The 19,859-nt window shown below is 45.4% G+C and overlaps 1 protein-coding gene across 2 annotated transcripts; it reads left to right on the top strand.

The window, feature by feature from the left end:
- Window positions 1–12: 12 nt before the first annotated feature.
- plppr3a (phospholipid phosphatase related 3a) lies at window positions 13–16,533 on the top strand. Of its 2 annotated transcripts, XM_052085531.1 has the most exons (10): window positions 13–497; window positions 2,069–2,679; window positions 5,604–5,707; window positions 5,809–5,994; window positions 6,651–6,780; window positions 7,212–7,407; window positions 8,115–8,172; window positions 8,577–8,750; window positions 10,340–11,167; window positions 12,587–16,533. In XM_052085531.1, the coding sequence occupies exons 3-10, from the start codon at window positions 5,627–5,629 to the stop codon at window positions 13,355–13,357; spliced, it is 2,424 nt and encodes an 807-aa protein (XP_051941491.1). In that variant the 5' UTR covers window positions 13–497; window positions 2,069–2,679; window positions 5,604–5,626; the 3' UTR covers window positions 13,358–16,533. The 2 variants fall into 2 exon arrangements, with proteins under 2 accessions (XP_051941491.1, XP_051941492.1); XM_052085532.1 differs by lacking the exons at window positions 13–497; window positions 2,069–2,679 and adding an exon at window positions 3,174–4,968.
- Window positions 16,534–19,859: the final 3,326 nt, after the last annotated feature.

The raw sequence follows: 19,859 nt of genomic DNA, 5'->3' as shown, positions 1-19,859 counted from the left end.
ATCTACTGCCATACGGGACTGCAGTGTGTGTGTGTGGTGCATCGGGAACAAGGCCAAGTGTGCGTGTCAATTAGCGACCCGTTCTGCATTGAACGTGCAGATGATTATTCGCCACTGGCCCTTTGTCGCTGCTGCTTTGCGCTTGTCGTGACGTAACACACGTTTAGTGCTGTTGTTTGTTTAGTGTGCTGGGTGGCCCGAAAACAGAGGACATCAATCGCAAGACAATCGCATCATTGTGCACGTGTGTAGGTGTGTATTCACAGCCGCTGGGGGAAATGTGTCAGCTGCACTGAGGTGTGCCGTCACATTACGGGGGACCTATTGCAGTGTAGAGGGCCACAAATCAGGCATCATATGATATGTATGAGCCATTCTTAACCGTGTGTGTTTGTGTGAGTGTGTGTGTGTTCTTGTAATCATGAATTGGTGGGGACATGTTTGTTTACACAGTCACATCACGGGACCTGCGACGGTGTGGGGACCACACAAACCAGGTAAAACCCATTTTTTTTGTATTTCTTATTGCGTATTTGAAATGAGAACATTTCAGGGTGACTTGCAAATGACATACGAACGCTTCCCACAAGGTAACTGAAGCACATGTGTGAGCCGCAGTCTTGAATAATTTTAATTAAAGTTATGAATCCCCCCCCCCTCCACACACACACACACACATGGCCTGTATTGTGCTCAGTCTGTGAAGGTAAACAGGAGTGATGAGTTGATTAGCTCGGACCAGCTGTGACCAAGCATAGCCTCTTATTGGATGTGGTGGATGGGTGTGTGTGGGGGGGGGGGGCTGCAAGGGTGTGCATGAGCCCAGACATTCCCCTCCTTCCCCCTTCATAGAGAATAGAGAATTTCCTTGGCAACTGCAAGCAGGATAAATGTCGCCCCCCATTCATGGTGTGGGGGTGTTTTTTTTTGGGGGGGGGGGCTTGAAGCATTCCGGAATGTACACATATTAGCATTCTGTGTGTGTGTGAGTGTGTGTGTGTGTGTGTGGGTGTCACACACACTCCAGTTGTAACATTGATTCACAGGCCAGCCACCATTTTTAGAAGCATGTTTTTTTTCCGTTTGTTTTTACATGACAAGAATCGGTAGTCGTGCCGAGTTTGTGTTTTATGTTTAATACAGAGCAAATGTGTATCATAAGCCTTCATCGTAATGTTTTGCTTTCATTTCCTTAGGCTGTGTTGACATGAGTTCATTTTGTTATTTGGCCACTTGGGCAGTCATGACTTAACACTTGACCCCACAAAACTGCCTAGCAACAAGTGAAATACGTGACATAAGCAGAATTTTGCTATTGGCCATAGAATTCTGCCTAGCAACAAGTGATGTAAGATGGAGAAGAAGCAACTTCGTCCCCATCACAACCCATTTAAGAGTCCCTGTTGGTCATTGCAGTAGTTTGAAGTCTTAGTATAGTGGCCTAAATGGGGGTTTTGGATTGCGGGGGGTGCGGGGGGGCACACAAATACATGACCTACACTGGCTAATAAATTCTGCCTCGCAACAGAACCAGGAAATACAAAGCGATTCTGTTGCTGAACATTTCCCACTGGCGTAGCACCCAGTTAAGAGTCCCACTTGGTCACAGCGGTTGTGGACTCCGATGCAAACACAAAGAGTGATGCGAATCATTCTTTAGCATCGTCAATGGTCATCATGAAGTACGGTGGCCCAAAATGTTCAAAGAGGCAAAAAGGTTTCGTTGTATTTTGTGGTTTATTTACGTCTGAATTTCAAGAGTCCCTCTTGATCTTGACTGTGATGTCAACTGGAGAAGTGATGTTTCGAACTCCTCTGTATTGTTTACTGTCAGCCCAAAAGAACTTTTCAAGTTCAGCTCACAATTGTGCTAATACTTGGGAAAACGTCCATAGTATTCCCCGACACACACACACACACACACACACACACACACACACACATATGCACTTGCATTGCTTCTTCATTGATGAGAGCTTGTCTTCCTCCTCCTCTTCATCCCATGCTTGTGCACACTCCGCTGATCCCCGCCCCCCCCCCCGACCCCCCTTTTTTTGTCTCATGGAAGAAGTGGAAGTGTGGAGCAGACTGTCTCCTCCCCCCACCATCGGTGCACCACTCTCTCCTCCCCCTTGTACCCTCACCTACCCACCCCCCCCCCCTTCTTGTGCTTGCCTTTGTGACTGCGTACCCGAATAAACCGAACACCGGGGCGCTTGCCTGGAAAAAAAAAAAGCTCAGTGGAAGATTGCTCCTTGAATTAATTTTTTTTTTTACACCCCCGTGATTTGGAATTCTCAGGAATATCGTGAATACCGCTGGATGATAATAGGAGAAGAAGTGGATGATCCGGACCCCCACCACTCCCCACCCCCTCACTCCCCACCCCTTAGCCTGCACCAGCAACACCACGGTGGAAGCACGTGAAGATTTTACTCCACAATCGGAGCACATTTTGGGCACTTTTTCCGCCATCTGCATCCTTTGACGCCATCCTCGCATCCCAGCCAACATTCAGCATCCACCTCAACTGGGATTTGGGTTTTTTGTAGAGGACATGGATCTGGATTAAAGGGACGGACGGGCATAGAGCCGCCAAACTGGAGCAGCACGCCAGAGCACGCCGGGGGCGAAGGGGGCGACGGGACTCGGTGAATTCACGGAGCCCCCGGGATAGAGGTGAGCAGCACTGTGTGTGTGTGTGTGTGTGTGTGTGTGTATGTGTGTGTGCGTGCGTGAGCTCGTGTCTGCATGTGCTCGGGTGTGTGTACATTCCATAATTGATGATCTCACCGGCAACTTGCGTGATGCCTTTCATTAGCTGCCCTTCTGTGATGCTCAAATCATTGTCATTTGAACAATACACGTCATTTTAAAACACTGTGTTGCCGGACGGGTCAAAATGACCCTTTTAAAGTTGTAAAATCAGACCCAGAAAAATTATTCTGCTGGATTCAGAATGAGAACATAATTTGCATTGAGATTATTTACAATGATTGCTGCTGATTAAACAGCGGGTCACATTGACCCGTGAATATTGCTTATGTACGGAATGGACATGAGGTAAGCATTGACTTCCGGTTAAATGATAATGAGACCATTTAAAACTGTTCTTTCAAATGTGTGTTTTTTTTTATCTATTTTGAGAATGAGGTGGGTCAACGTGAACATTTCTGATGAAGGCTACGAAACAGACACAACAAGAGGGTAAAACCTGACGTTAATTGCTAATTAAAGTCCTTGACGGATAGGAATTTTAATTTGCATCTTTTTCAATTATATTTGCGGATGAAGTGCTTGATGATTGAACAGGCAGCGGGTCAAAGTGACCCATGAACATGTTTTCCCTGAGAAACCAAGAAAACTTGATTGCAGAGCTGAAGTCCCTTTTCGAAGCTCCTCTTCAACTTTCCTGCAGCCTGAGCCAACCCATGTTGAGCATCTTTACTCTTTGACTGTATTTTTTTGTGAGTGGACCGACACAATCAGATTGGTCGATCAATTGGCTTCATTCTTTTGTTTAAAGGTTTCATGGAACTGTTCTGGGCTCCTGTTTCCATGCCATTTTTTAAATGCTATTCTTCCCATGTCAGTCTGGAAAATAAACCCACCCCCACTCATGTCGGTGGTCCTTCGGACTGTCTGGTATGCTGACATACTGTGATTTTGTCCACCACACACACACACACAAGGTTGAAGTCTCGTCGGATGCGGCCGGCCGACATTTTGCTGTCACATTCACGCAAAAGTGCTTCAGAGAAACAAATGCCGTTTTTTTGGGAGATAAACAAGCCACCCCTCTTCTGCGAGAAAGGCACATTGTGTGACAGGAGCGCGTGTGTGTGTGTGATGTCATTTAAAGGAGGGGGCAGGTTTGAGTGTGTGTGTGAGTAGAGCAGGTCACTGAGATGACGCTGGGGAGGGGGCTCGGCTCCTACTAAGCAGCTTTTCCGCCACACTGGAGACCATCCAGCCATCCCGACGTCCTCTTCGAGCTGATATGTTGCTCAGCGGACGTGGGGAAGGAAAGAGGAGAGAAGGATGGAGATCTACAGGGTTTTTTTTTTTCTTATCAAGTACCACGAAGGGGGTTGGGGGGATAAAATACTTGGCATAGGCAATCAGAGGGAATGACACATAATTTTAGTTTTTTTAATTGTTCATCTGGAATGCAAGAACACCGTATTTATGTAGAAATGAGGGGGAAGGATCATGGTTAAGGAAACATTAGGAAAGGGCTCATAAGGGAAGAGATGTTAGGAAAGGGAGCTTCGGGAAGGGCGGGGAAGGAGATATTTGAATGACATCTTCGGGAAGGAAAGGCTGTCGAGGGATCAATGGGAAGGAGACATTAGGAAAAGAAGCATGAGGAAAGAGACATTAGAAAAGGGATCGCAGCTAAGGAGACATTAAAAACACAGATTGTCGAGAAAGATCGTAGGCAAGGAAACACGAGGAAAGGGGAGCGTCAGAAAGGAAAAAGCGATAGGGCCACATAGGAAAGAGACATTAGGAAAAGGATAGTAAGGGAAAGAGACATTAGAAACCAGATCCTAGGGCAGCAGACAGTCGAAAATCTCCTGTAGGGAAGAAGGGACAAGAAGAAGGAGATCGTCGGACCAGAGACACTAACAAAGGCACCAAAGGGAAAAGGACATTCGGAGATCGAAGGGAAGGAGACGTTAGGAGATGGGATCGAAGCCAAGGTGTTATCAGGCATCTTAAGGATTGAGCCATAAGGAAAGGGAGCAAAGGAACGATGACATTTGGCATCTTAAGGAATGAGACACACTCACCATACCCAAGTAAGGAGACATTAGAAAAGAGATCTTAGGTAAGGAGACTTTGGGAAAGGGATCGAAGCCAAGGTGCTATCAGGCATCTTAAGGAATGAGGAACCAGGAAAGGGAGCAAAGGGACGGCGACATGAAGGCATCTTAAGTGATGAGACATAATCACCATACCCAGGTAAGGAGACATTAGGAAAGAGATCTTAGGGAAGGAAACTTTAGGAAAAGGATCAAAGCCAATGTGATGTCAGGCATCTTAAGGAATGAGGTATAAGGAAAGGGATAATAAGCAAGAAAACAATAGGAGCGAAATTGTAGGGAAGGTGACGCTAGGAAAGGCAACTCGGAGAAGGGGGCATCAAGGAAGGCTCTGCAAGGGAAGAAGACTTTCGGAAAGTGACCATTGGGAAGGAAACCTTAGGAAAGACATTTGCGGAGATGTTGACATTCGCAAAAGGGATCAAAGGTGACATGAGGCATCTGAAGGAATCACATATTCAGGAAAGGATAATAAGCTAAGAGATTGTCGGCAAGGAGACATCGGGAAAGGCAACTCCGAGAAGGCACATTACGGAAAGCTCTGTAGGAAAGGAGACATGAAGAAAGGGATTGTCGCGAAAGAGACATTAGGAAAGGGAGCATCAGGAAAGACCAAAAAGGAGATATTAGTCGACGTTTGCTTGCATTTTCTTTGTTCACCCGTTTCTGTCTGTTCAGTCGACGTGTGTGTTTCTATCGTTCAAAAACAACGACGCAAAACAAACGTGCCATGCGCGACTAACACTTAACCCGACATGTCCTGTCCCAAACCAGCCTGCGAGTGGTCCCACCCCAAGATGACGTCCCCCAAAAACCGAACCAAGAAGAAACCCCCCAAAGACAGCATGACCCTGCTGCCATGTTTTTACTTTGTGGAGGTAACGTCAATGTTCACTGAAACACCTTTTTGGGGGGTTTTTGTTTTAATGTCGTCATGGTGAAACGTATCAAGCGTATCCCTTTTGCTTATGCGGCGCAGCTCCCCATCGTGCTGTCGTCCTTGGTGTCGCTGTACTTCTTGGAGCTGACGGACGTCTTGTCTCCCGCCGTGGTGGGCTTCCGTTGCTACGACCGCGACCTCTCCATGCCCTACGTGGAGACGGGCGATGAGCTCATCCCGCTGCTCATGCTGCTCAGCCTGGCTTTCGCTGGACCCGCCGCGTCGGTAAGAGTAGTAGCAAAAATACAGTTTTTGGAGAATGAAAATCAGGAGGATAGTTTTTACCCTATCATGAAGCTAAAGTTAGCTTAGCGCGCAAATTCTGGCTAATCGTTGGCCAGGCTGGGTCTAAATACCCGCAAATAGTGGAGTCTGACTCTTCTGATCAGCTCGGGGATCGGATATCATATTTTTCAGTTTTTTTGGGGGGGGGGGTTTCGCGATTTTCTGTTTCTGTTTGTTCTCACTCCAGTTTGGCGTGACTTTTTGCCCTATGCTAACATGCTGACTTCCCCATTCGAAAGTGGAATGAGAAGCGGGACATCAACAATACACAACCGCTGACGATCGCGAATGTGCGCAGGGACAACGATTCAATCTCCTCTACGAAAATTACACAATCACTGGACAGCATTGCCCAATAAACCCTTGTTGCACTTTGGCACACACCGCAGGCTTCCTCAGGCAATGCTAACACACACACACACACACACTGTTTATCCACCAGCAGCATGGAAAGAAGCAGCAAAGTCATCCGTCACCTTGATTGGAAGCGATCAACAACATCAATAGTGTTTTAGTCTACGTTCTCCATCAGCCCTAGTTTTTTTTTTCCTGTTTTGTTTTGGGGGTTTTTTTCACTTCCTGGCTTTTGTCCACAGATCATGATGGGGGAGGGCCTCATGTACTGCATGCAGTCCAAACTCAAGACCTGCCCGAAGACGGAGAGCAGCATCAACGCCGGCGGGTGTAGCTTCAACTCCTTCCTGCGCAGGACCGTGCGCTTTGTGGGTCAGTAAGCCACCGCCTGATACATTTCTTCGGTTTGTACGGAATGTGGACACCCCATTAAACGTAAACGTTAAAAAAAAATGGACATACCTGATGATATGCTGTGTACGGTCGAACTTCTTTACAAACCAGCCGAGGATGCTCACTTAACCTGTTTTTGGGGGGAGTCGGCTAATGAACTAATTAGATGTGTTAAATGAAGGCTGACCGAGTGCTAAAGAGGCGTGATGCGATGGTAAATATCTCCAGGCCCGCTTTGACGCTTTTGGAGTGCAAATTGAATCGCTCCACTTGTTTGCTTTTGTTTGTGCGTTCAGGTGGCGAAACCACACAAGGCACTTTGTCGTTTTTTTTTTTTAACTTCAAACCCTTTGGAAGTTCGAGCTGACCTTGACGCCCGCCCGCCTCCCTCCTCCTTTGTTACCGTTCAGGTGTTCACGTGTTTGGTCTCCTAGCAACGGCGCTGGTGACAGATGTCATCCAGCTGGCCACCGGCTACCACGCCCCCTTCTTCCTCACCGTCTGCCAGCCCAATTACACGGCGCCGGGTGTGGCCTGCGACAACAACGCCTACATCACGCAGGACATCTGCACTGGCAAAGACCAGTACGCCATCATGTCGGCAAGGTAGGACGACAAGCACGAGGGCCACGCATTTCCTTATACCGGCTGGACGACAATAATCGCCATTTTAAATACGGTCCGAATATGTGCAGATGTGCACAAATAATATCATCATAATTCCTTTTTTGTTTTTTTTGGGGGGGGGGGGTTGAAAATATTTCTCAATGCAGCTTTCGACAACAAAGGGTTTGAAAAAGTACAAAACAGCCCTTTGGTGTGAGTTTGTGCATAAAAATGATCATTCAAAGGCAGCACAAAACTGTTGAACAGCAAACCACCATTTAGTGCAAAAACTCTTTTTGTGGGTCATTCCCCCGCACCCACAAAATTCAACAAAAAATTGTAATATTATACTATGCATAAAGCTCCATGTTTTCAAATGGCCTACATATTAAAAAAATATATATTTCACAAAAAAATCAAAATGACACCTCCATATTCTTGCAATAACGTTATCCTGTCACCCGATTTATTTTGTCACGGTCGGAAGACGGAAAACCAAACGTGTATTTCCAACAACGGATTCCCTCGACTGCTTCCTGCGCAACGCTCCAACGCAACAATGGAGATTATTGCTAATGCAGCCGATAGCGGGCTAATCCGATCCTGCTGAAAATGTGCAGCGCCCTTATTACGCTGCATTCAACAATCCCAATGACATGTTTGACTTGTGTTGTTGTACAAACCTGTTTTTTTTGTGCTCTTTGCAGGAAAACATTCCCATCCCAGCATGCAACACTTTCCGGCTTTGCCGCTGTCTACATTTCTGTAAGCATCCTTTTTTTTTTTAAAGAATTTCCTTCTACTTTGATTTAATTTGCAACACATGAGGAATTCTATGAAGCGCATTTTCATTTGGTAAGGCGTTGCTGATATTTTGATCAAATAATCATTCTGGAGGATTTTGTTGTGACTGCTGCGTTGCAAAAAAAGTGCTGAAAAGGCATCTTCACTTTGTGCAAAGTCGGCGTTTTTCCTGTCGGGGAAACCGTTCCAGTGTGGATCCCGAATGTGTTGACACACAACGGCAAACACTTGATTAGATATTTTTCAACTTCAAAGCGAAATCTTTGGACATATTTTGGCGTTTTGACTTCTCGGCAACGCAAAAATTTTTGCAACTGGTTGACTTCATTCGCTGAGGTAATTACTCGCATCTATTGTGCCCTCAGATGTACTTCAACGCCAGCATCGGCGCCACCACAAAGTTGCTCAAGCCACTGTTGGTGTTCGCCTTCTGCATGGCGGCGGGCATGGCCGGCCTCACGCAGATCACCCAGCATCGAAGCCACCCCATCGACGTATACGTGGGCTACCTGATCGGAGCCGGCGTCGGCGTCTACCTGGTCAGTCGGTGCGGAAATCGTTTGCGTGACATCCATTTTGACACAATAGGCTCTATTTACAGTTTTCCACGTTAATCGGCTATGATTAAAGATGCCTGTCACCACTCCCACAGCGGCGCAGCCCTGCCTCTTGTCGAATGGCCTGCTCGCAATTTGATTCACAATTGATCGCAATTGATCACCAATTTTTTTTTTCTCGCATGCCTACACGTATCATAAGTTTTTTTTTCCACCCCAAAAAATTAAAAATCACATTTGTCGATTTTCTGAAACTTTCTCGGCCCTTCAGCGTTCATACGCACTTTCTACAGAAGTTGCATTCACGATCTATTATTTGTTTTAAAAAAAGAAATTGCTCGTGCCGTTTTTGCCAATACGAGACCTGCAGCAAAAATAATAATCATGAAGAAAATCAAAACTTACAATGCGGTTGTCTCCATTTCTAGTTGTGACATGCAGCTTGCATTGCACGTCATCAAGCCGGCATTTGGCAGGAGTCGAAGGACGCCGTCTCTTCCAATGAAGCGCTTTTACTTGGATTTTTGTCCTATTGTGCGCGCCAACACAAACTCTTTTATTCGTCACCTCCTCTTTCTTTTTTCTCTCCCGGCGAGCTATATTTAGCCTTGCTTATTGCGAGAGCGACAGAGAGAGAAGCGGTAATCGGATAAGAATTCGCCGCAGCAATTTCACACTCGAGTTTAGGGAGGAGAAAGTGAAAGGAGGAGAAGAAAAAAAGGAGTCGCTGCAGATTTTCCCTCTTGTCCTTCATGTTGTGAGGCAGGGGAACTTTTCACTTCCTCTTAATTCGTTTTATCTCTTCTTTTCTCAAGACAAAAACAAAAAAAAAGTATTTAAAAAAAACGGAGATAAAATTTCTCAAAAAAAGTGAACACATTTTCAAATCCAACCGAATACTCCTGACAATACTGTACAGTGTTTTTTTTTCTTCTTTAGCGCTTCTTTTTTTTCTAATTTTAATTTTACAAAAGTCCCATTTGGTCCATATTAGAACACTTGAAATTGTCCCGAGGCGTGAGTGTGAGCGCGGATGGTTGTTTGTCAATTTGTGCCCTGCGATTGGCTGGCAACCAGTTCAGGGTGTCCCCCCCGCCAACTGCCCGAAGATGGCTGGGACAGATTCCACCATGCTGACGACCCTCGTCAGAATTAGAGGTTAAGATAATGGATCGATAGATGCTTTGTATTTTTCTATCCTGTAAAAAAAAAAAAGTACATATTATAAAATATAAATCAACAAATCATTTATTTAAATAAATAATTATTATTATATATTTATAAATATATTTATATGATATATAAATAAATATTTCTGTTAAAATCAGGATCAATACTAATCAGGACCAATAAGAGGAGTATGTAAATAAAATCCGTTTTAATACTCGATGAGAAAAATGAAAAATTACAACTCTCCGTGTTGCTAGGCAGATTTCACGGGGCTCAAGGAACTCCGCCCCATAGCCCAATAACACAATCACTCCTGTGTGTTAAATGTAAAGCCCATAAGGGAGGACATACTGTATTGGATCTCGCCCCTGATGTCATTGCCACCCCCTCCCCACCCGCAGGCCGTGTACGCAGTGGCAAACTTCAAAGCGTCCGAAGAAGACGCGTCGCCTCAGCCCAAATCGTTGACGACGCCGCATAAGGACACCCTGAGGGTGCTGAGTCAGCGCAGTCACGACTCCCTCTACAGGAAGACGCCGCGGGTGTCGGAGAGCCGTGAGGAGCTGGCCGTGGCCATGGCTTCGGGGGGGCGCAGCAAGGTGAGGCGGGAGAAAGCCTCCCTGGCCTCCCTGAAGCGAGCCAGTGCCGACGTGGAGCTCCTGGCCACCCGCGGGCCCATGGGCAAGGAGACGATGGTGACGTTCAGCAACACCCTGCCCCGGGTGGCCAACGGCAACAGCCCCATCTCGCCCTCCGATGAGCCGCCCATCTCGCAGCGCCACATGACCTTCCACGTGCCCCTGGACCCACAAAGATCCCGGCAGCTCGTGTCAGAGTGGAAGCAGCGCTCTCTGGAACTCAGGAGTCAAAGTTCCCGGGATGAGAACGAGAGCGAGGAAGGGACGGAAGTGGCGGATGCGGCGGATGAGGCGGGCGACAAGGGGGTGCCGTCCTCTCTCTACCCCAAAGTGCAGGCCAATAAAGGCATGGCGACGCCCACCGGGGGTCGGATGGTCGTGTCTCCTCCGCTGGTCCACATCCCCGAGGAGGCGGCGCGTCCGCCGCCCGTCTCCCCCAAGAGCGCCAAGACCCGCGCCAAATGGCTTTCACTCACCGAGGCGGAGAGGAGCGCGGCGAAGGAGCACGGCATGGGACCCATCGCCGTGTCCACGCCCAGGGTGCCCAACGCGCAACCTGCTCAGCCACCCGCTCAACCGAGAGTCACTCAGGTGAGCTGCGAAATCAGAATCCCGTCAGCGGTTCTTCATTTTCGGTTTTCCCCAGATATCCTGACTCTAAAGTAGCCATAGGTGTGAATGTGACTGACTAGTTGTCTCTACGTTAGGGGTCCGCAACCCCCGGGCTGCGGACCGGTACCGGTCCGTGGGTCATTTGGTACCGGGCCGCGCAGAAAGAATAAATAACGTAGATTACATCCGTTTAATTTTATTCGATTGGATTTTCTGTTACATCAGTCTACGGTACGACACTCTTGACGCAGGTCAAGGCGGGCTTCTCGGTCACGTGATGGACGCTAAAAAGAAACTCGGGAGCTAGCAAAATGAGTCTTTGGGACGGGGAAAAGGCCCAGCCAGGAGACAAAAGAGGAGCCGACGACTTACAAGAAAAAGAAGGCGACATTTCATCGACAGTACAGTATCAGTATTTCCTACTTAAAATATGGATATCAATGGAAGATTCCCACGCACTAATCTCACTCTGCATAATATGCAGCGATGGTGAGTCATATTTTTCCATGCACTTTGTATCTTATTTTGAAGGCAGGTTTAAACGTTACCATAGTGACCAGCGAGTGATGCGGCCGGACAGGACGTTTCTATTGTTGTGATTTGGCGTTTTTAATATTACGTTTTGAAAATACCACAATTTTCATGCAGGTCATATCCTATTATTTTGTTGTATTTATCCGTCACACCTAAAAGACCGGTCCATGAAAATATTTCTGACATTAAACTGGTCGTGGCCCTGTCGTCGAGTGGTTAGCGCGTCGACTTCGCAGTGCTGAGATACCGGGTTCGATTCCAACATTGACCTTCCTGTGTGGAGTTTGCATATTCTCCCCGTGCGTGCGTGGCTTTTCTCCGGGTACTCCGGTTTCCTCCCACATTCCAAAAACATGCATGGCAGGCTGACTGAACACTCCAAATTGTCCCTCGGTGTGAGTGTTAGCGCGGATGGTTGTTCGTCTGTTTGCCCTGCGATTGGTTGGGAACCGGTTCAGGATGTCCCCTGCCTACTGCCCAAAGAGAGCTGGGATAGGCTCCAGTCCCTGCCCCCAACCGCCCCTGCGACCCTTGTCGAGGACAAGCGGATCTTAAAATGGATCGATTAAACTGGTCCGTGGGGCTACGTGCTCTACGTAGCCTGTGATTGCCTACCAGCCTAGGGCATGGTCCGCCTGTCGCCCAAATGGTTTGAGTCTTGGTTCAAACTTTTCTCGGGGGTGTTGTTTTTTCACAGTGTGCTTGTGTGTATAAATTGTCATGTGAAGTGTCCTGCCAATGGCTGCTGACAAGTCCGAGGTGTACCCGAGCCACTCAAAATCCTTCTGGGATAGACTCCAGATGACTCAAAAACCAAAGGATAGACTCGTGTCCTCCTTCCTGACATTTACTCGCCCCTTGCAGGTGATGGCAATGTCCAAGCAACTAAGCCACGGCGGCTCCTCCGCGGAGGGTGGCGGCTCCTCCTCCGGCGGCGGCTCCAACTGCTCCGAGTCGCCCTACTACCGCCTCGCCTCCGACCGGGACAGCTGCATGGGCAGCAACCCGGGCAGCATCGCCGGCAGCGGCAGCATCGTAACCATTGACGCCCACGCCCCCCACCACCCGGTGGTGCGGGTGACGACGTCCAACGGGAAGCCGTGGGAGTGGAGGAACACCATCGGCGGCAACATGATGGCGGGCGACGCGGCGGTGTTGGAGAAGCACCGCGGTGTGCTGCGAGGGCAGGACGGCGCCCCGCTGTACCGGGACTACCGGACGCTCCCGGTGAAAAAGGAGTCGCAAGGTGGCGAGACTCCGGAGCTCCCGCCCCCGCCGCACCCTACTTCCTCCTCCCCTCTGCCGCCCCCGCCCCAGCTGTCGTCGCCCCATCTCCCGCCGCCACCCCCTCACACGTCTCTCCTGTCTCACCCGCCTCCTCAGGCGTCACCGCAAAGCTCCTCTTCCCCCTTGCCCCCTCCACCGCCACCGGCCTCTTCCATGCCACATCCGCCGCCGCCTCCCCACCCGTCGTGCTCAGCCATGCTCCCCCCTCCGCCCCACCCCGACCTGCTGATGGACGACCAGATGCTGTCCCGCTCGTCCACGCTGCCCCGCCGACCCTCCGTGTCAGCTCGCAGCCACGCCGAGCAGGAGCATTACTACAAGGCGCTCCAGAACGAGCGGATGCTATAGTGCAGCCGGTCCTGAACCTTTGTTGCGCCATGGGAGGGTTTCACGTCACGCGATATTTTGAAAGTCGAAACAAATCCAAGAAAAATTCAACATTTGGAAATGCCATTTAACGAGTCGCATCTTGGGGTCATGACACGATGACACTGAAATTGTTTTCCTTGAGTCCAGTCCACTCACTACCTTTGTTGCCGGCATTGAAGAAAATCACAATACCCATTGTTAGGGATTAGGACGATCTTCTATGAATGAACCTTTCCCGATATTGTCTCTGAAGCCCCGAACGCACCGATCGGAAAACATTTGCGACTGTCGTCGAAGGAAGCAAAAATGCGCTTTGCCGTCAGGGTTTCTTCAAGGGAGCAAAGGTTCGCGAACCGTCCGGCAAACGAGCGTCAGATGTTTGCCACCGGTTTAAATGTTTTTTCTTGTCGCAAGGAAATTTGGACCAAAGTTCCCTTGCGACAAGTTCAGGTGAGCGTCTGACGACCATTTGCAAACTTGAACGAAACCCGATGAGAATTGAACTTTTGCCACCTGCGCAAATATTTGCAAATTTTTGCGACTTAGTGCAATGGGCGCTTTCCTTCCTTGGAAATTGTCGGATCTTCCCCCTGTCTCATCATTTGGTCTCTCCGTAGAAGCTCTTCCAAGACATTTGTATTGAATGGATTTTTGATCGGTTGTGGATTGACTTTTCATAAATCGCATGACTGAGACAAGAGGTTCTTTCTACCTGATGCCCAAAAAGGATTTTTGCTCAGACTCTCAGTTTAGTCTGGAACCAAGTGGCCAATGCAGTGCTGATTGGGAACCGCTGCTATATTGAACGACTCGTATTTGAAGGACTGGGGGGGCGGGGAGCCGGGTAAAGTTGTGCAGGGTCTTGACAATTTTGGACTGCCGATCCAGGATGGCTTCTTCAATTCAAATCCATGGGAACACTTTTGCTAAAGCGTCCGTCAGCTGTCAGAAGACGAGAAAAGCGATAAAAAAAAAACGAAGAACAAGAATTGCCGCCTGTTCGCCGCCAGGGAGGGAAAAGCATCTGCAGCGGAAAGAGGAGATAGAACTTCAAAAGGCCTCAGATTTGCTCAATCTGTTTTCCTCTGAGAGGACGAAGGAAAACAAATCAACCGCGGGCAATGCCAGCGTTCCTAAAGACGACTGCAGCTGTTGCCTCGGCTGCTGGTCTTTGAGACTTATGTTAGAGGGTCTTGGGGCTATGTGACCACACTTCACGTTTGAGTCGGCTACTCTTCACTCTCTGGTCAGATTGCTCTGACCGTCCAAATTCTTTGGCCAAGTGTGAATGCTATCGTCTGAATCCAGTTAAGATCAGGCTAACCCAAGACCCAAACCATATCAACTAAATCCAGATTGATCAATCCAAGCCTCAACCCTAGCCCCCAACCCTAAACCTCAAAACTTTCACCGTAACTGCTACCTACCGTAACAAAACTCTTCAATCCAAACCCCAACATCTTCTACACCAACTCCTGAACCTGACACTCAAGCTAACCTAGTAACCTCAATCTACTAACTCCAACCCAGTCCTAACCCACTAAACCTGTCACCCTAAGTCCCTAACTGTAAGCCCAAATGCAACTCTCGCCCTAAACTTTACAACCTGACAACACTAAACTCCAAAATGTCACACCTTAACTCAAACCTAACCTCTAACATTTATAATCCCAAATATTAACCTAAACCCAATGCTAAACCCTGAACTCCAAAACCCAAACCCTGACACTCGGCTTTAGATCTAACCCAAAGCCCAATCAAAACCCCGAAAACCCTTCTCTTAAACCCTAAACCTCGGTCTTATTTTACACCCAAACCCCTCCACTAAAATTATAACCTTAAACCCAATGCTCGACTAAACGCTAAATCCTAACCTGAACCCTAAACCCTAATCCTTAGAATTGAAACATACACGCATAATCGTAATCTAACACCACCATGACCCCCCCTAACGCTACCCCCAACCTTGAATCACTAATCCAAGCCCGAAACCTCAACCCCAGACCACAGAACTAAACACCACACTTATTTTGACAAACATAATTCAGGTCACTGGACTGGGGAGTTCTGTCATTTCATCGATCAGGGCAAAACTAATCAGAACTCATCCAGATTAGTCCACTTCATTCAGTATCTCTCCAGACTTTAAATATATGTCCGGCAAATCTTGATCATTGTAGGTATACCATGAAAATATCATGAACCATAACTGCTTTTATTAGAAAGTGGTGCTAAAAAAAAAACTAAACGATAAACTCAATGTAAAGCCAAATGAATGAACAATAAAGTTATAATCAAAAGCGAAATTATTTCATCCCTTTCCAGTATATCGTGGTCATGCATTATGTAGAAAACAACGATTAATCGACTACTCTCTACGTTTCGACATTGTTGTATAAAGTTAACTTTTTAGCTTACTTTGTGCAAATTGTTTCATCCAACATCCGTCAACAAGTGCTTTATTTTTTGGGGATATTTTCATAAACGGCGGACCCAAAAACATTTATTAACGATCCCCGAAAGCTATTTTGTACAAATGGGTATTGTACGGCGTTACGCATGAGTCTGTTCCCGCTGGGGTTTTCTTTAGTAGGATTTTGCACAAAAATTGCACATAGCGGAAACATCTTTTTTGTTGTTGTTGTTGTTTTTTTGTTGGTTTTTTTACTGTTAAATTATTTTTAAGAAACTAATAAGACTTCAACCTAAATATGTTAATATGCCACATAAAAGAATAGATTTTTTTTAATGGAATTTTTTTTTCATTTTCAAATTTTGCATTTTCTTGAGTTTTTTTTTCGTTGTTTGTGCGACAGTCACCTTCCTGCAAAATTGTTCAGTTCAAACATAATACAGTGCTTAACTTTTTGTACTATTTCCTACGAAATCCTCACGAGAGCGCCTCATTTAGTGTAGCGTGTGTGTTTTTCTTCAGGTCTTCACCCTTACCTTATTTAACAAGCCATTGCTGCATTTTTAGTGCTTTTGAGTAATCGTAAATCTCATTTTTGAGTGTTAAAAAAAAAACATCCTTAATTTTCGTTATTGATCTCTTCTGCCATTTTTTGTTTTGGCGGGCTATATTTTCTATCTGTGTTGATGTGTGAAAATAATTATCTTGTTGAATAAAACGGAACAACTTCTTAACTTGTGAAGATTGGCTCTTGGCTCACTGTTTATCTCGCCTTTTGCTGTTGAAAGATATATGCATTGTTTTGAGATAAAAAAAATTGTCAAACGGCCTTTCCTTCTTAATTTTATATGCATGTAAAATGGAATAGAGGGAACAATTATTGTGGTTGCAATTTTTTCATACCACATGGTTACATTCCCAAAAATAATAGAAAACAATGACAGATCAGTAGAAATCAAAAGTAAAATAATGAAAAATAAATGCTATCTATATCTAGCTAGCTAGCTTAGCTGTCTGTCTGTCTGTCCGTCTGTCTATCTATATAGCCGTCTGCCTAGCTATCTAACAAGCTAGCTAGCTGTCTATCCGTCTGTCTGCCTCTCTATCTAACTGTCCATCCATCCAACACGTGTGCACGCCAGCTGTGTCCACTCGGATGTGTGTCATTGTTTGGCTCCTGACATCAGTCAGTCGGGTGGATTTTTGCTGCTCCGTGCATGCAGATTTCACAGATTTTTGTTCTGCGTATGTGCACATACACGTACAGAATGTGTGTGCGTGTGCCTGTGTGTGTGTGTATGTGTGTGTGTGTGTGTAACAGTGTGTGCTCAGGGCTGGGAAGCAAAGAGCCAACGGTGCAGATGGTGTGCAGGACGGAGGCCTGAGGATGAGGTCACAAGGCTCTACCATGACTCAAATGCACTTGCGTGTGTGCACGTGCATGTTTGCAAGTGTGTGTGTGGGTGTGTGGGTGTCTATATATTGACAATCATTTCAGGTGCTGCAGAATTGTTTATTATTTTTTTAAATGTCCAACATTCTGTTGTCGAGAGAATCGTAAGCTTCCCTATGCCTCGTTTTCCTTCCCGCTCGCCATTCCTCAAGTGAGGAAAGGCGATACAAAGTGGGTCACCGCCGTCCTTCTTCCCATCAGCGCAATCAATGCAAGGAGTCTTTTTTTCCCCATTTCTTTCTTTCTTTGTATACTTATTTATTTATCTCGGGGTGTATTTTTAGCACGGGGAACAAAGACATCGATGCGCTCTCTGTGTTCTTATATCCAATATGGTACGATATGATTTTCTGTCCTTTTATTTTTATATATATAATATACCATTATTCTTTTATATTATTTGGTTATTTTATGTTAACTTATGTTGTTTATGTTAAGAAACCTGCCTTGGCACTATGTCTGAAAACTAGCATTTATGCTAAATCCGGCGCATTTACACAAGTGTGTTGATTAATGTGCATTGTCCAAATGAAAAAAAATTATATATATATATATAAAATTAAAAATTATATATAATTTTTATACAAAAAATAAATAATTGTTTTATTAAAAAACAGACAAATATATATATATATATATATATATCTATAATTAAAAATTATATATAATTTTTATACAAAAAATAAATAATTGTTTTATAAAAAACAGACAAATATATATATATATATATATATATATATATATATATATATATATATATAATTAAAAATTATATATAATTTTTATATAAAAAATACATAATTTTTTTAGAAAAAAACAGACAAATATATATATATATATATATATATATATTTGTCTGTTTTTTTGCTGTCAAGTAATGTAGTTTAAAACTTAAACAAAAATAAGCTAACAATAAGTATGTATTTATTTCCATAAATAATTTGTTGTGAGTGAATCAAAACAATATCATTTAAATAAACGTATCGTCGGGACACAAATAAATTGACAAGAAAACAAAACGGCACTTATTTGGCAGCAATCCATTTCATCCAATGACATGAAAAGCGAGCCAATGGCGGCAGTGCAATCAGGCTACGCGGTCTTCATGAGAAACCAGACTCACAGGTGATCTTGGAGTTTCGTACGTTGCGAAATGTGGGGCATTTCAACTCAAAAGTCTGAAATATTGTCTCTTTCAAGTGTCGGTCGCACACGTATCAAGAGAAGACTTCGATAGTGTTTCCGCTCGATTGGTCTGATGTGAATGTGGCCTCACATGCATGAGTAAGACTGTACAGTGCTTGACTTCAATACCCTCAAGGCTTTACAATGCGTAGTATTACACTGACACAGTTATCAGAGCAAACTAATTGGGACTGGGCCCCATATCTGTGTGTGTGCGTGCATGTGTGTGTGTGTGTGTGTGTGTTTGTATTATGTCTATGACCTCTTTCATGCACTGCTTACCCCGCCTCACCTAGTCATGTTACAGTGGATGGAAAATAGCAAAGACTGCCTTCGAGCCCCAATCAGGAATTTTGGGGGAAACTTAGACCCCTTAGCCTATTTCGCATAGCGACATGAAATTTGGCAGGCCCACAAATCATGACTCTCAAAAAAATAAAAATAAGAACTCATGCCCTGGAGTTTTTGATTTGAACTATTCCAGAGTCATTTTTGACCATTTTGCCTGAGAAGTCTGTTTCATGTGGCTACATGAAATTTGGTCAGCTATTTATCATGAGTGGATCCACAAAAAAAGTCTCAACAATCCATGCCAGGAAAGACACAGGGAGCTTGTCATTTTGGTTTCAAGCAGCTATTCTTGATGTCCTTTTTTGACCATTTGAGCCCTCAAAGTCTGTTTCATGTGGCAATGTGAAATTTGGTAGGCAAATCTATCATGAGCAGACCCACCAAAAAGTCTAAGAACTGATGCCTGGAGTTTTTGGTTTGAACTATTCCAGAGTCATTTGTGACCATTTTGCCTGAGAAGTCTGTTTCATGTGGCTACATGAAATTTGGTCAGCTATTTATCATGAGTGGATCCACAAAAAAAGTCTCAAGAATCCATGCCTGGAAAGACATAGGGAGCTTGTCATTTTGGTTTTAAGCAGCTATTCTTGATGTCCTTTTTGGACCATTTGAGCCCTCAAAGTCTGTTTCATGTGGCAATGTGAAATTTGGTCAGCTATTTATCATGAGTGGATCCACAAAAAAAGTCTCAAGAATCCATGCCTGGAAAGACACAGGGAGATTGTCATTTTGGTTTCAAGCAGCTATTCTTGATGTCCTTTTTTGACCATTTGAGCCCTCAAAGTCTGTTTCATGTGGCAATGTGAAATTTGGTAGGCAAATCTATCATGAGCAGACCCACCAAAAAGTCTAAAGAACTGATGCCTGGAATTTTGTTTTGAACTATTCCAAAGTCATTTTTGACCAGTTGGCCCTAGAAGTCTGTTTCACGTGGCAACGTGAAATTTGGTAGGCAATTCCATCATAAAAGTCTCAAGAATCCATGCCTGGAAAGACGCAGGCAGTTTTGGTCATGGCGGCCAAATTTGGCAACGCTCCATTCAACACTAAATTCCACAAGGTGTTCAAATGCGTTTTAC

This window comes from Hippocampus zosterae, chromosome 14 (assembly GCF_025434085.1).
Source record: "Hippocampus zosterae strain Florida chromosome 14, ASM2543408v3, whole genome shotgun sequence".
NCBI lineage: Eukaryota > Metazoa > Chordata > Actinopteri > Syngnathiformes > Syngnathidae > Hippocampus > Hippocampus zosterae.
This window is presented reverse-complemented; position numbering and strand designations above follow the sequence as displayed.